Source organism: Cyanistes caeruleus, chromosome 3 (genome assembly GCF_971803275.1).
Source record: "Cyanistes caeruleus chromosome 3, bCyaCae1.hap1.1, whole genome shotgun sequence".
Taxonomy (NCBI): Eukaryota; Metazoa; Chordata; class Aves; order Passeriformes; family Paridae; genus Cyanistes; species Cyanistes caeruleus.
In genome coordinates, this window is record NC_141703.1 from 17634155 (window position 1) to 17651658 (window position 17504).

A 17504-nucleotide genomic window follows, 5' to 3' on the forward strand; every position below is an offset into this window, starting at 1 on the left:
AGCATGCACTTTTTAAAGGCTGCAAATCTCAGTCAAATGAAAATCAAGGTAACATTCTTTTATGTTCCCCAAACAAGTTTCTTATGTTCTGGCCACAATAACACTGCCCTGAATTCATATACAGAGAAACATGCCCTTCTCCACTATTGCTGAAACATAACCCTCCTTTTCTCCATATTACTGCCGAAAGTACTTTTCTAAAGTAGAAAAAAGTGGTGGAAAGAGAACAGAAAAGGTGGGAAAAGAACACTGAAACGTAGCTCCCCTGCAGTGGGCTTATTATACTACCAAAAATGGCCTATTAACACTTTAAAGCACAATTTTTCTGTGAATTTATTTTAAAGATTATGCAATACTGATCTACTAGCCTAGTGAAAAGTGAAAGCTGTTGTGCAAGATGCCTGTGCTGTTCCACTCTTTGGATTGCTCTAGAACTGGATTCTGGTTTTCTGTGAAACTGATGCTGCTTGTAGCACTTTGGAGCTCTACTATACTGTTTGAAAAGAATCCTCTACAGCCATGTCTTAAAATGCAGCCCTAGAGACAACAAAGGAGAGAAATAGCTACAATATAACTGTCTTTGTTGAATCATAGCAGGACTAGAACTCTCAGAGGACCATGAAACCTACTTTCTGTTCATAGAACTTGTTTCATAAAATAAACACCCTCTCTAATTCATCAGGGAGGGAAAAAAGTACAGGGGACAATGATACTTAGACGATTTTTCTTGAAGGTTTGAAAAACTAAGTGGTTTTCAGTGATTTATAAGGGGATGAATGATTCAAAAAAATTGTTCTGTAATTAAGAATGTACTTAAGAATGCAGATACCAAATTCTCATGGAGTTAACCTATTTTATATTATCGTGATTTTGAAATTATCATTGGCAAAACAATTTCAAGAAATCTCCCATCTGTGAAGAGCCAATCCTCAACCCCACATATGGAATTTATATAGATATTTCAATCTATCACAACAGGAACATGAAATTTTATACTTACAGTTCCACCCATGTGAGGTGGCAGATACTCTCCACTGATGTACTCCTGCACATCATTCTTATTTGTGAACTTTAACATGCTTATTGCATCTGGGCCAAGCCAACCCTTCACGATTTTAAAAGCAGCTTTAAAAAACAAAACAGAACACCAAACAAAACAAAAGGTACACATAAGTTAAGAGAGAAGTTTTGTTATTTTGTTTTTGTAGGTTTTTTTTAGTGTATTGGTAGATCTTACATAACACAAGTGAGCTACATCCCTCAAGATATTGCAAAACCTGCTCTGAAGTAAATATTATAATTGGAATGTGCAATGCAAGGGAAACAATGTATTATTTACAGAGAAAATGAAAAGAGTGTCTTTGATTTAATAACTGACAACTCTGTTGTCTTGGAATTTAGCCCTAGAAGTACTGAGGAGGTAAAAGTAATTGTGTTTCCAAATCTGTGTGAGGGAGGTTGGGAAAGATACCTACATTTCACCCTTGCTGAAATGTTTTGCTGATTTAAATGATATTTATTTAGATCTATGAAGCATTTACAAAGACCATTGTTATTTCAGTGATAGTAAAACATGAATATGCAGGAAAATATAAAGCCAACATAAAAATATGTGTTCATATGGCAAAAAGAGTACAAATCCTGTATATTATAGTAAGAGATAATTATTGATAGAGATAATTATTGAAGTACCCATATCAGAACAAATGTAGCCACATGAGCATCTAGTGTCACACATCTATCTTAAACTGTGTATTCTAGTTTTGAACTGGTTATAAGTCACGATCATTGCTAATGATAGGATTCCTACAAGGATTCTTCTTAGAAGCATTCAAATAATAGACTGTTTATGAAGGTCTCTTAACCTTTGAAAACAACAGGATGAGCACAGACTTCCTGTAAAGTATGATTCAAAATACAGTGATAGAAGGAAAAATTAAAGGTATGCAACCTTTAAACTGCCAGCTTTAAAGATGCATGTTTAACAAATTCCATTATTCATCTGTATCTACACAGAGTAGAAGAATGCTTCTTATTTATGCTGCTAAATTTTAAAGGTTATCACAATCCAAAAAGAAAAAAAACAAAACTTACCATTCATTATCCATGGCATTTCAAATATTACTATCTTCGCTGAAAAAAAGAAAAAATTAAAATCTGAATACCAAGTGCTGGGTATTTCTCCATTTAAAAGCAAGTACAGCAATAACATTCATGTAAAAAGTAAATACATATCACAAACCTCCATGTTCACCTCCCTGTAAAAGCAATTTTGTACAAACTTATTGCTATTTAGTAACATTAGCTGTTTGCTTGGAAAACAGGCAATAAAATTCCAAGTTATACATATAACAATATAGTTATATATATTGTTTATGTACTTCCTGGGATACTACTTTTCTGACATATTGTTATTATTAACTCATCTCAAAAATAAGGCAAAGAAAGGCAAGATCTCAACCTGACCTAGAAAAGCAGCCACTGAACAGAAAAAAGTTTAACAAGTATATTCAGCACCCCCTCCTTCACAAAGAAACAAATAACTGTAAGTCTTTGTAAATAATTTTTCTTCCAAATATTCTTTATTTAACCATAGAAGTTTGAAAATACTTTAGTGTCCCAATTTTTTTTCCTCCTGAATGTCAAAGTACAAAAAATAATGTTGCACTTGCCTTTGAGTTTGATATTTGAGCAAAGCTTTGAACTTTGATCAGCAAGCTAAAACCTAATATTCAGAGTTTAAGCAGTTGCTGTATGGAATTTCAACATTCATAGACATTTTCACCTAAAATTTACAACATATTTAAGAAGAACTAGAATAAATTACGCAGTGTTTGCCTATGCATAAAAAAAATAGCAGCCAAGTATGCAGGGTTTTTTAAGTGTGCACACTAAAATGCCTTTCCAGAATAATTTTCAGAATAAACCATTTTAATTTTCAGAAGAAATCAGTGATCCCCATAAATTTCCAGAGCCATTCATTCTTTGATCCCTGAAGACTCCTAAGGGATACAAACTGTCATGAAAGTTTGTAAAGTTTCCACCCAAGTAACAAGTAGCAAAGGAAAACAGATCAATTATTTTCTATTATATGCTTATAATATTTCTTACTATATATAAACATAGTAAGAACTATTACTTAGTAATAGTAATAAACATTATTACTTCACAAAAAGACAGTTGATTTTTGATGAAAGTAAAGTTTATTCACAAACAAGAGTTGTACTGATTTAAGAACATCTGAACTCTGTAACATGCGCATGTTTCATGAAGTTACCCCAGAAAATACATGAAAAAGAATCCTTATCTTTCCCATCTTCTATCATATAAAGAAATTCTCTTGTTACCACAAGTCTACAATGCTTGATATTTAATATACAATACTTACTGAGGAAGTTTGGGTAATAATCTGTAAAACAGTTGACAATAAACCGGACAAAATCCAAGTCCTAAATAAAAAAAAATCACAGCATAAATGCAAAGCAAGACAAAACATTAAAAATTACAGGCTAAGTTAAGGCATTTAATGAAACGCACAAGATAGATATATTGTAGCCAACCACGTTCAAATTTTACATGCACTACAAACATCCTCAAAACACAATGCAAGGCTTTTTCCTCCATTAAACCGCTGCAGGATTCTGGTCACACTGCCCCTTATAATCTAAGAAAGAAGGCAACAGACCTCTGATCAGTGCAATAACTAAGATATTTAAACTACTGCAGAGTATCAACATGACTTAAGATGTGCAGGAAAGATACAGGAAAAAATACCCTTTAGCACTAGAGAAGCTTGACAGATGGAAGAGTACTCAATATATTGAAATCCCCCTTCAATAGTTATCGTACATACTGTTCAATATACTACTGCACTCAGTGTTATATTTCCAAAAGAAAAAAACAGGTTTTCCTTTGAAGAGAATTGTTGAGTTTAGTATTAGTTGGTGGCATGCAGAGAAAATGTGGGCAGAGACAGCACACAAAAGAGCTGCTTCTATAATCACCCATTTTCCGAATGCCTCTATCCAATGAACAACTATACAGAAATAGTACAGTCAGTCTCCTTTGCAAAATCCAGGTATAATGGAACTGGTTACACAGTAAAGGGCAAGGAAGGCTTTTTGTGGAACAGGTACAGAAATAAAGTAAGAGATACCTCACCACAATAAGGTACTCAGGTGGGAAGCCTGCTGTGGGTTCTTTCCCCAGTCCTTTTAACAGAAGCAACCACTACTACTACTACCTTCAGAAATAGTACAGAGTGTTTTTGGCTATGGATCCAAAGCCTGCCATAACAGTAAGACTGGGGAAGGGGCTTCTAGATGCAAACACTACCAAAATATTTGTGGACGGAGTAACAAAAGCCCAAAAAATAACACTGTATAAGAGAACTACACACAACCTGAAAGCTTTTTCAGTGGCTTCAGCAACTAGAAACCAACTGAAAGCTTGACATCTTCACAAGCAGAAGGTGGCCTCTAACAGAAGTATTTATCTCAACTGTCTGTTGCTTGCACAAAATGCAAGATCTTTCATTTAACAGCACAAACACAGTGATAGATTATAATGATTAGAATCTCCATTAATCAGGATGCTGCTCTCTATTCCGCTGCCTATCCAAAAGAAGCACTACCAGACAGGAGAAGGATATATCCATTATTTTGATGAAAGTCTGGAATTAGAAGTGCAGATTTCACAGACCATTCAATAACTGCATCTATTCTAGTTACCTGAACTGGTGCACCAAGCCATGATCCATCAGAATTATCTCCTGCATACCAGTGATAAAAGTGATATAGTAGATGTCCATAGCAACTTAACAAACAAATGAAGCATGCTCTGGAAAAGAACTCAGAGATCCAAGTTCTTTTTCTTTTAGGATAGATTTATCAATTACTCCACAAGGCTACAAACAGCCATCAAAAATATTCCTGTTCTGTGATAAACATACTAACTACAAAGCAAGACTGTACAATGGGACAGCTACAGACAGCACTTGCTGCGATTTCGTCTCCGAGTCTCTAAGACACAAGGGGAAAAAAGCTGCTTCAGAATATAATCCATAAATCCTGAATCAAATCAGTCTTCCACATCAAGGAAATCATTACAATCCTTTACTCCTGCTATATAAAACTGTGGTTCCAGTATTATTTTAGGAGCATGAACAGATAGCTCTGTTACTGTACAGGTAAGAGCACCAACCTTGCAAAACAGAATCACACTGTATTTATTTGTCAAATTACCTCCTCATAAGCTGGTGGTCCTGTACTGCACAGCTGCAAGGTCCCAGTGCAACATTAATAATCTTGCCTGTGTTAGACATAAACAAGCTTTGGGAGTTGGGTTTAGGGGTGGGGTTTTTTTGCTTACATTAATTCTTGTCGTACCACCACCAGCAGACAAAAAAGAACAAAGATACAAGTTTCAGCCATTCCTGTAATAACAGGACAGCATGGCATTCAGTAAGAAAAATATAATTATTCTATACAAATACATTTTTTAACTTATAGACAATTGGTGATATTTTTAGTTGTTACATTAAATCAATATATATGTCCTGATAGGCAAGATCTCAACCTTGCAATCTAAACCAGCTCAGCCACTAAACTATAAAGCAAGTTTTCACCATGTTGCAGAAGACAAAGTTTAATATGTAACAAAAGGTTTTGGAAACTGCTCATGTCACGGGAAAAAGCTCTATCATATCACTGATCTGAATGACTGTTAAGTTTTTTATGTGTCAAGGACTGTAGAGTGATTTCCTTTTTCCTAGGAACATGGGCAAAATTCTAAAAGCAATCAAAACAAGACAGTAAAAATACTTACTATGTGACTGATTCCAGTTTCAGCCATGTCAAACACTACTGTCAAGGGCTTCCCATGATCTCTCTTGGCATAATGTTCCAACCAAAAAGCAACCAGTTTCTTTTTGTCAAGTTGCTGTTTAGGATCTCTTGTATGATGCTTCACTTTGAACCAAACTTGGGAAAAAAACACAGAAGAAGTCAAAACAATGACCCAAGCTAACAGAAAGCATCATAAAAATAACTATAGAGGATGCATTGAAATGTATTAATACTTTTGAGTTTGTATCTTACATTTGTTCTGATTTTGTGACCACTGAACAACCACAAAAACAACTGCACACTTCTTCACATACCACACTTTTCTACCTCACATTTTTTTACTGTAAATTTTTAAAAATTGAAAATCTAAAGAATTACACCCCAGAAGAAACATTCAAGTGGAAAGCCACTTTTTGTGTATTTAAGGCTACTCACCTAGATTAGCATTTCATAATTTAAAATTAAATCACATGGTCTTCAGACAATATTATGTTCCATACATATTCTAAGTATTGCTGTAAAATTAATGTTTCCTTTTCTGCTTAGGTTTCCTACAGCACTGCACTTGATGTGTTTTGAAAAACTATTTACACACACCATAAGAATTATATAAAAAGCAACAGATCCTTTGAAAACAAAATGAAAAATTCCAGGAGGTGAGCAACACTGTATAAATGAAAGCCTAGTATATTTTCTTCTGGGAAAAAAAAAAAAAAAAAAAAAGGAGTCTTACAGAGACTTGTTTTTCCATAAAAAAAAAAACCCACCAAAAAAACCCACAGGCATAATTCAAAGTAAAAGACTTTATAAAAATGTCTGAAAGTCACTGACTGTACAGTAAGTGAGAAAAGAAATATTCAGGGTAGTAATGTGAAGAGTAGCTTCCACTTTTATTGCCTTTACAGTATCCAAGTTTGATAAGCCTGAAAATAACTTTGGATATGCTCAATATTCTTCTCCCTGAAACTTGGAAAGTTGTAGTAAAAACCAAATTTTTCTCCATGTCTTTTACTTCCAATTGCAAAACTAAAGTAAAAAGTCACTTGTTTCATGTAAAGAAACAAATGTTTCTAAATATAGCAAGACTGTATTTCAAGGTAAAGAGAAACCCCTATTCAAACACAGAACATACATTAAACTATTATATTCTTGTTTAAGACCGTGATCACATCACCAAGAGATCTGAGAGTCAGGCCCATGGTGTGATTCTGAAGCTGTCCTGTGCAGGATCAGGAGTTGGACTCCATCCTGCTGGTTCCCCTCCAACTCAGTGGACTCTATGATAAATAAAAACTTTATTACCCAATCACCTTTTTAAGTAAAAACAGTAGCCAATGTATACCTATGTCTGTTCTTAAAATGCTTATTTTTCAAGATGATAAAATGCTGGAAACAAAATAATGATCAAAGACTGAAAATAGTCTATTCTGTATAACTTACATAACTTATAACCCTCTTTATCATATCCATGCAGAAAGAGAGCACCAATTTCAAATAACCATTTCGGAAGGACAGATTCTGACAAGTCTGCAAAACCAAATGAAATATTTCAGTAATCATATTAATAATCACATTGTAACTTAACAGAAGTCACTAAAAATTAAAAAGTATAACAAAAAAACCCAAAAAATCTTTATAACCCACTTTCCAAGGCATTTATTAAACATTAAATAATGCAAATATTGAGCTATTTTCAAATCTTTACTATCTTTTTCTCATGCTAATGAGTAGGGTCTATTTAAGAATGAAGCCTAATTGAAAAAAATCTACATAAGAAAACACTGCAAATGTTTATTTTTTTCATATTTTAAGATTCCCCCACCATGCTCTATTGTTTAATTCAATGTGAAGTCCTGTAGATAGAGTCAACATTCAAAGTATTTTCACAGCACAAAAATAAGATCTCTAATTTGATGTACCTCACCAGTGCCATTACAATGAGCAAGAGAGCCCTGTTTGTTGTGGGGTTTTTTATTATTAGCCTGTTTTTTTGGATTCTATGATGTAAAGAGACAAAACAACAGATAGCTGCCTGCTTTCTTTCCTTCCTCTTAAACTCCCTTTCAACAGACATATGGAATCACAATGAAACAGAGACACTACTGGTCAACATAAAAAGCAATACCTTTTCTCTTTTTTGAAAGTTCTTGCTCAGCTTTCCATGATACATGCAAACATTTAAGAGGTCCTTAATGAAACTACATATAGAGGTCACTGGTAGTTCAATAGCAAAGCAACACACACCTTCAAAACCACTGTATAACATAGCTTACCATTAACTGTGTATTCTTTCCTCCACTGAAAGCTTTCATCAATCATCTTTAAAGTATCATCCACAACATCATGACGCCAAATCAAGTAGTTTTCAACCCATTTATCATCTTGCTGAAGTCTTTCCACATCTCTAGAATCATATTTATCTGATTTATCTAGGAAATAAATAAGTTAGTGTCTATAACATTTGCTACAAAAATGTGAAGAGATTTGTCAAGTCTAGGTCTCTAAGCATCTACTTGGTACAAAGGATTTCTCTTACAGTTTCAAAGTTAAGCAAACAAAGCACAGCATGATAAATTAATGGAAACCATCTATCTGCTGCAATGATATTTAGGGACACCACAAGACTACTCTCACTAGAAAAATATTTCCTGTGATCCTTATGCAAAGAAAAAAACAAGGTGGATTTGGGTCAGGTGTAATTTTCCTAAAACTAATTCACTGTAATTAACATGAATTAGTATATTGTATTAGAATCTGTCTACTGATGAATGTATATATGAAACATCACAAGCATATGTTTGATTTCCCAAACTTATAGGTATAAGCTCGTTAGACTATAAAATGTCTAACAAATATGAAATTTGTAGTTTTGTGCATGCATCATACATAATTGCATTAAACAGTACTGTTTTCTTTAAAGAAAATTACAGTTTACACTTTTGATAAATTGTTACCCTACCCAATAAAAACTACATGCAACTCTAAAGTAGCACAAAAGCCCTCAAGACTTCTTGTATTTTCTTGTATCAGATTAGCAACATGACAACAGGCTTACATGATTTTGGAAGTACTTCAGATGAAACAAGACCTGTTACTGCTCTGGGATTTTTAGTTTTAAACAGGAAAGTAAAACATAAATGCTAAGCGGACCTATTTCTACTGTAGATATGCTTAAACAAAAGCTCACTTTTTAGATCAATGATCCCCTGTCTGAGAAACTGGCAAAAAATAGAATGAAAATTGAGCCCATAACAGAAACAGGCTTCTGAAAGCAACAGACACTGACACACATCTCTGCTAACTACTAAAAATTCCTAAATTCTTAAGCTATTCACTTAAATTCATGATTACCATGGTAAAAATAAATAAAAATAAATAAAAGAGATTTAATTTTCACATACTGGAAAGACTATTCCTCTATCAATAGCAATAAACTGCTTTCAGAACCATCTAGAACTGTAACAGGATGTTTCAGGAATGTTTATTTCAGTCAGACAACTCTGAAGACAGAGTTGAGAAAAAGGCACCATTAAATTCTGCTAATATTTGTTGTTTTACTGGCATAGAAAAATATGATCTACTTTACTTGTCTTTCAATTTATATTGTTTCCTGTTAGAAAGTAGTCAAGGTAACTATAAGAATGTATAAATTTATATGTGTTCATTCACTAAATTATAGTTGCACTCCCCAATGCATCTCTTCACATCTGACTGCTTCTTAAATACATTATCTACCATGTTCCCCTCTTCATTAGGCTTCAAATTTCTCCTTCCACTGATTCCATTCCACTACTTTACTTCGTTCCTTAGACAACCCTAGAATTTAATCCCACTTCCCTTAATCTTAGTTCCGTACTTTCTTCTCTGCCCAAAAGCCTCTAATCCACTAAAATATTTTTCAGTTACTTTTCACATCATTTCCATACTTGCACTGGACAGCTAATTTCCTATATTCTGACTAAGCCCAGTGAAGTGATCACTAGCACCAGACTGAAATGTTTAACTTCTCTGTGGCTCTAGAGGAACCACAGATGAATTGCAAAAATCCTGGGTGTGAAATTTTGTAGCCTCAACTGCTCATCTGAAATTAGTAGTTCCCCCAGTGATGTAGGAAGTTTTGTCTAAGAAAAGCTAACAGTACTTAGTTTCAAGTTAACCACTTCACCTTGGTCTAATAATCTCTAACACACACTGGCTTCCAGCTACAAGAGACTGCAGTTACTACTCAATCAGCAAAGTACTTTGCTGAGATCAGTCCCATGTGTATCTTATATAAATAAGGGATTAGGGTACTGTGTAATTAAAGAGAAAACCCACCACCAGGTAAAAACTAACAGGATAACATTTCACACCACTTTTTGAGGCTCTCTTTGCTTTCAGTATCTGTGTGAGAGCATAGCTGTAAAAATGAGAGAACTGTGCACCTTGTATCAAGCTGTCATACCATTACATGGAACATACCTCCAAACACATTTCTCAACCACTTGCAAGTCTCTCTAAACTCTGGACTTGCAGAATATTTTTAAAAACAGACATTTACCTTTGTGAGTATTTTTAGAAAATTAAAGTGAAAGAGAAACATAGAGAATGTTTAATCCAAACTGCCAACATCAATGGAAAGCAAGCTACATTCAGAGTTAAGGGTAGTTCAAAAGGTATCTTTCCCTCTCTTCTCTAACTAAATTCTCAATAAGGCACATGTAATCTGAACTTACATATATGTGCTATAATACACCCTAAAACCATAGGAAACAACTAGTCAAGTTCTGCATCTACAAGCACTTGCAGCTTGACAGAACAACAGTACTGAGTACTGAATGCTGTATGACTTTTACTTAATGGATCCAATTCTTGCTACAAAATAAGTAACATTTAGAATGAGAATGTGAATCCAAAAGAAAGGTGTTTTATGTCACACACAAAAAGCAGTGATATAAAACTGATGGAGTCCATCTGAGAACCCAGTGACTGAAAATGTGTCAGGTCAGAGGAGGAATTCCTCTTCAAATCTGTACATGTCACATAATTCTACAGACATCTGGAAACTTGTTTTCAAAATATGCTGTGAAATAATAAGAATGTTTCTAATTTTAAATCACTCATGGAACACCTAAGTGCAGTTACTAGATTACTATTATTAGAAACTTCTGGAGTTAAATGAGAATTAGTTGAAAGAAAATAAGACCTTTGGGATTCTCAATACAATTTAAATACATCCTGCACAACAACTAACTAAGAGGCCAAAAAAGAAACAGCCATATGGAAATTCAGATGGAACTATAACTGAAGTTATCAGACAATCTCCAAGCCTACACATTTAGATACTTGTAACCATATATTGATGCTTTTCTCAAAGGAAAATTAGGTGCTTGCTTCTTCACAGGACTAGCACTAGGACACTGAGACACTAAGTTTAGTCACCCCCTGCTCAGGAAGACAAACATCTATGTAATTAAGTCCATAATGAACAGAATTTTTTAAGGTATTTGGAACACCATCTCTCACTCCAAAGGTAACACAAGGAACAGCATTACCAGCTATTTCTGTTCAGAAAGAGCTACTGAAGGTTGTATATGTAGCAGCAGTGCCAGACTTTGTAACATCTGATAATCCAGAGGCTTGGAAACCTGGTTGCTCCCTCAGTCCAAGACACTCAAACCTTTCTGTATCATAGAATAGTTCCACAGCCCATGGCAGAGGAAAAACTGGGATGCTGCAATAGTTTTCCATTGACCCAGGAAACTGCAGAAACTAAGACTCAGATCCAAAAAAGAAAGAAAGAAAAAGCATAATCTGCCAAATTATAAATTACACATAAGGGAGTGACAGTAGCAAGGAGATGTGACCCTTATTAGCCCTCTTTATTCCTTTAGCTGAAAGTTCTCCAGCAAAATTTGAGTGAGCAAAACTGACCAGGGATTTAACCTAATTTTGAAAATAGTTGGTTAAAGTCACTTTCATTTTCTCATTGAGCATTTGAGGTCAAGAGAAAAGACTGGAAGAAGACAAAATCCAAAATCTGTTTGAACATCAACTTTTCATGTTACTTGCCTTCCTTTTTTTTTTGCACATTCACTCTGTCCTTTTAAAAGTTGTCTTCTTCCAGCTGAGAAGCTTCCAGTGAAAGTGTATCACTTAATTACTGTTTCAACATAAAGAATCTTCTATAACACCAGAAAACAGCTCTGAAAACAACTGCAGAATTACGCAAAACTAAATGCACACAAATTTCACTGCAATACTTTCACAAGAAGATTTCATTAACTTCTCTGAGGCACAAATGGTAAAATTCCTTCTTTATACGTCACTCTCTTTCAATGCCATCTAATTACCATGCCAGGAGCCCCCTGGAGCAGGTTCAGTGGAAGGCTGCAAAGATGATTAATGGTCTGGAGCACCTCTCCTATGAGAACAGGCTGAGAGAGCTGGGCCTGTTCAGCGTAGAGAAGAGATGACAGAGCAGACCTCATCAATGTCTGACAGTACCTGCAAGGAGGTGTCAGAGGACAGGCCCAGGCTCTTCTCAGTGGTGCCCAGCAACAGGGCAAGAGGCAATGGCAAAGACTGATGCCCTGTTCCTCTTGAGTATGAGGAAGAACTTCTCCACTGTGTGTGACCAAGCCCTGCAGCAGATCGCCCAGAGAGGGTGTGGAGTCATCCAAGGACTGCCTGGATGCAAACCTGTGCCCTGTTCTCCAGGATGACCCTGTTTGAACAGGCTGGACCAGACAAGCCACTATGGTCCCTTCCAACCTGATCCATTCTGTGATTACCAGGAGAACAGTGCTGTAGTGTTGTGCTGCTGTGTTTTCTTCTAGTGTTCATGCTTTAGGAAAAATACAAATTTGAGAATATTCAGCAGGAATATAGAAGAATAACTACAAAACTCAAAACCAGGCAGCACATCTAAGTCACACACTAAATTAATCCAGAGAAGTTCAGAATTAAAACCCTGAATGACCCCTTCCTTTAGGAAAAACTCTTATCTAGAAAAGTAGTGTTACAGAACAAGCCATAATAAAACTAAGTAGGGACAGCTTGTCTGCAGCTGCATGTCTTTTAATAGAGAAAAAAAAAACAAACTTCATTGTACAAAGTAGAGAAAAAAGCAACTTAGAAAAGTATGGCAAGTGTTACATTACACAAAGAGACTCAATTTAACTACTGGCTTAAAGCTATTTCAGCCAAGAATTCTTGGTCTAAAATGGTCACAATCATTTCTCTGACTTTGGCTGCAAAGAGCAAACCCATTTTAATTGGCTGTTGATGCCAAACATTAAGTTAAGTACTGTAACAATTCAGGTATATGCCTTCAGTTGATGAGAAAATCAGCAAGACTAGAAACAATTTAAGAAGGCCAGTAGCCATAAAAGGGACAGGGATGAAGAAAAAAACCAAACACTATTTCCATCCAAAAAGGAATTCAATAACCTTAAGCAGCAATAGACAAAATATCTGCCTCCACAAAGTGAGAGAAACAAACTTTTAGCAAAGCAGTGTTAGTGACAATATAGACTACTTTCAATAAAAAGCTCAATCATTAATGTTACAGAGCTTTCTTTGAAAGTGTTTCCCTTCTTATCCTTTCACCAGTCTCAGCCTGAAAGCCAAGAATCAGGGAAAACAGACTTTTCAGAGCATAAGACATATGCAGGTATGCAGAACATTACTTAAAGAATCTTCTACAATAGTCTTACCACTGATTTTTAAGGGTGCCTCATGTGTCTAAAAAATTATTTGCAATCAGCCCATATGATTAACAAAACAGCTTTGCTACTGGCTTAATCACTGGCCATGGCGAAATTTAATCCTTTACATTGGAAGGATGGGAAATATCTCTTTCAAAATATTTTTTTTTAAATTAAGATTTGCCTAAAGGAGAAAGGAAAAGTGTGTAAATGTGTAAATGGGGAGGGCCAGGAAATAACAGGCAATTAGAAACAGTTAATATATAAAAGGAAATGTGAAGAGAACTAGTTTACTGAAAAAATCTAACCAGACTTGATTGTAAATCATTTCCACTGTAACATTAAAATAGAAAATAATAGCCCAGAAAAAAAAAAAAGCTATAGAAATCCTCTAAGGAATAGAAATTCACTATAGAAAAAGACATGCTTGTTTGCTAGAAAACATTGTTACTGCCAGTCAGTGCTAGAAAACAAACCCTTTTGTTTTCATTGCTCCTTTCACCAGTAAAATCATTTACATCACCAACTCTCACAAAGAATCCAAACAGACAAAACAAAAATTAGGCCCAAAACCAGTGAAGACAAAGTGCTGTCTGCCTATCACATCAGACAGAGTTTGCCAGTCTATTTGACTAACAGGACCACTACTGGAAATAAACCTTTTAAATACAAGGGTTTCATTATTGGGACATACATTCCTCACAAGAACTGAAACTGTCTTTGAAACCAAGCTAGAAAGTTAACTGAAGAGAAAAAAACCACCTCAAGATTTCAGTTAATAATAAATACTGCTTTGCAGATAAGATCCGACAGGGGCCAAGCTTTCCTTCTAGAACACTTCAATGGCCAAATTAGCTGAACAACTCCAGTAAGAAAGTTCTCTTGCAAACCTTGGGAAAATGAACCAGTAAGGTCCTCTGAAACTTTCACACTGCATCTGACTATCAAAATCATTTTCTAATTTGGTCACATACATTAAACAGCTGCATAATTAAAAAAAACAGGTTTATGATGCTTTCAATTGTTGAACAGAACTTTTACCACCCACCTTGAAAATTATCAGGACCACAGCATATTACAATAATAATAATAATTATAAAATATGTTGTAATATTGGACTTCTCTGAATCAGCTATATATTATATTTTTGTAGATCCTACTTTAATCTAAAAATTGTATTCTGCCAATAAACAATTTCAATGAAAAAGCAGAATTTAAAAGACCCTCTAAGTTTCCATTTCATAACAAAAGTAAACTTTACTGTAGGGCCATCAAAGCATTTTTGACCATTACCAAGTCTTCCTGCATGAGGTGTCTCCTGCATGGAGAGAATCCAGTAACTATGAGTTATAGAATATGGAAGAACCATTTCATCTTTGATGGTCAGAATCACTGTGTTTCTAGAATAACTAGTTAAATTGTTTTCCTCAGAGGGAAAACAAAACAGTGACAGTTCCAGAAAAAAATAAAAAACTGCACGAAAACTTTTCTCCAACATCTGCAGTTCACCTCTAAATGGAATAAAGTTTGCTCTGTAGAGGCCCATAATCCTATGACCACACTAAACTTCACAGGAAGGATCAGGTTCTCAGTGTAGTCCTTAGTTTGAAAGCAGACTATAATTCCTGAAGCAATCATTTGTACCTTTACACCCCAAAGTCACAGGTTTGAGGGTGTCTGCATATATGCAGCCCTACATTCCTTTGATTAAGAAGCATAAAAGAAGACGCTTTAGAACACACACACAGTGAAGGTTGATAGACCAATACAAAATTAAAATCCTGTGTTTTTCACTCTTGATTGTGGTCATGAGAACATTAGCTTGCTTGTGGCATTCCTAAATATGTGGCAGAGTCTTAAGAACATAAACTCAAAAAAGTCTTAATCCTATTTTCTTGAAAGGGCCAAGAGCCTGAAACCATGACCCAAAAATGGGCTGGCTTACTGAGAAAAAGCATTCAAAACACTGCAAATAGGATTACAGTTTACCTTGCAACAGTATTCAATTATTTTAATGGCTGTATCAACCATCCCAACACAGACATTGTTACAAGTAGAGAAACTTGTGGAATTTCAAGATGTTAAGTGGTAAATCAATTGTAAGAGTAATACCCCTTTTCCACAACCACTGTCCCATAGCAGTCCTAGGCTTTCTGAAATGACTATTTATGAGTCTGACTCTGGGATAATAGAATATAAACCAAGTGGGACCACCTACCATATGAAAATATACACTAATTGAAAACATTAAGCAGCAGAAAAATTAAGAATTTAAGATGAGCCTCCACTCATTCAAGCCTAAGCTTTACAAAGATATCTTTATTTACTTAGAAATATGAAATGGTAAAATAAGCTCTCTCTACTTCAAGACTTTCTAATGAATTTTGTCAGCAGAAATAAAGATCATCTCTAACCAAGGCTAGTCTCCTTTATGGAAGTTAGCAGAGTAACACTGAGACAAAGTTGTACCACCCTCAAGACCTTCAAAGTTTTCCAAAAGCGTGTTTCAGCCCACTACAATGAAGAAGCATGTAACCTTTCCATAAAAGTGATGGACAGCTAGGCAAATTCAATAATTCTGATCAGAAACATCAAAGCAAGCCATTTGTTTCCAGAACTATGTCTCATATTAAAGGAGATGCAGGCAACACAACTACTGGACTTTTACTGTATTTGCATTAAAATTTTGCATTTTTTAGTAGAAAGTCTCTAGATAGTGACAATGAAACATAATGTTTACTGCAGTTATTAGCATACTCTATATTCTTCCATCATAAGCAATGCAAATCAACCTTAAATAAAAGGAAACTACTCTAGGCTTACCCCAGTCATCCCTCTCCCCTGGGCATCCCCAGCATCTCGTGGCCTTCATTTACAAATTTAAATGCACCTGCACTTAAGAACCAAGTTGGACATCTAAATTATGGCCTACATGAATCTCAAGTGCAAGTTACTTCAGAAAAACAACTCTTCCTCCGACAAACTCAGAGAGGTCAGAATGCCCCCCTTCCCCAACACGTTTTATGTCCAAAGAACACCAAGCACAGCAATGTCCCAGCCACGATCTCCAGCCAACCAAACACAACTGCAGGAGAAAATGACTGAGCGCTTTGCCCCAACACATCCTGCAGCCCAAGACAGCGACCCAGCAGACAAAGCAGTGAGAGTCAGCATAGAAACCTGCTGTGTATCGTACGTGGCTTCAGACACCCTAAGTGCACCAGGGAAGTTCAGGCTGGACATTAGGAAGAAATTCTTAACACAAAGAGTGATTAGATATTTGAATGGGCTGCCCAGGGAGGTGGCAGAGTCACCGTCCCTAGAGGTGTTTAAGGATGTGGCACTCAGTGCCGTGGTCTGGCTGACAGGTGTTCCAACAGGTTGGCCTCGATAATCTCGGAGGCCTTTTCGGACCCAGTCGATTCTGTGGAAAGGCACAGCCGCTCCCAGACCTGGGAAAGCGGGACACCTGAGGCCACGAGAGGAAAAGCGACAGTGGGCAAGCCCCAGAGCCCGCACCCACCGCTCCCAGCTCACCTGGCAGGTACTCCGCCTCGAAACGCCGCCGGGTCTCGCTTATCAGCGCCGCCTTATCCTGCCGCTGCTGAAAGGAAACAAGGAACAGGAGGGCCGTGAAAGGAAGGGAAAGGCCAGGGCCCCAGAAAGCCCCAGACCCTCACCTGCACGGCAGGGCCTGGACACCCGTCCCGCCAAACGACCAACCCCGAGCGACTACGGGCGGCAATTTGGCCAAGACCAGCCAGCAGACGGGCGGGAGAGTGGCAGTGAGGGGGCAGGGGCGCAGGGACTCACCTCAGCCATGATCCAGCGGGTCCGCCCGCGCCTCCCGCACTGAGGCGGCTCCGGCAGCGCGAGGAGCGGCGGGAAAAGGGGATGGAGCGGCGCCCGGGGGGGCGGTGCCTCAGGGACACCGGCGGCCGGCAGGCCCCGCCCCGGCCCCGCCCATCGC

At 36.6% G+C, this 17504-nt stretch overlaps 1 protein-coding gene across 2 annotated transcripts in view; it reads right to left on the minus strand.

Annotated features, from left to right (window-relative positions):
- MOSPD2 (motile sperm domain containing 2) overlaps window positions 1-17468 on the minus strand; it is a 32956-nt gene extending 15488 nt beyond the window's left edge. Inside the window, exons 1-8 of one of the 2 annotated variants that reach the window (XM_086880035.1) lie at window positions 17348-17468; window positions 17072-17135; window positions 8120-8275; window positions 7287-7373; window positions 5827-5981; window positions 3389-3449; window positions 2095-2133; window positions 1001-1125 (exon numbers count right to left, since the gene is read on the minus strand). In XM_086880035.1, coding sequence (XP_086736161.1) covers window positions 1001-1125; window positions 2095-2133; window positions 3389-3449; window positions 5827-5981; window positions 7287-7373; window positions 8120-8275; window positions 17072-17135; window positions 17348-17356 — 696 coding nt within the window. In that variant the 5' untranslated portion in view covers window positions 17357-17468. Of the gene's footprint in view, window positions 1-1000; window positions 1126-2094; window positions 2134-3388; window positions 3450-5826; window positions 5982-7286; window positions 7374-8119; window positions 8276-17071; window positions 17139-17347 lie in introns of both variants that reach the window. The other variant, XM_086880036.1, reaches the window with a different exon arrangement.
- Window positions 17469-17504: the final 36 nt, after the last annotated feature.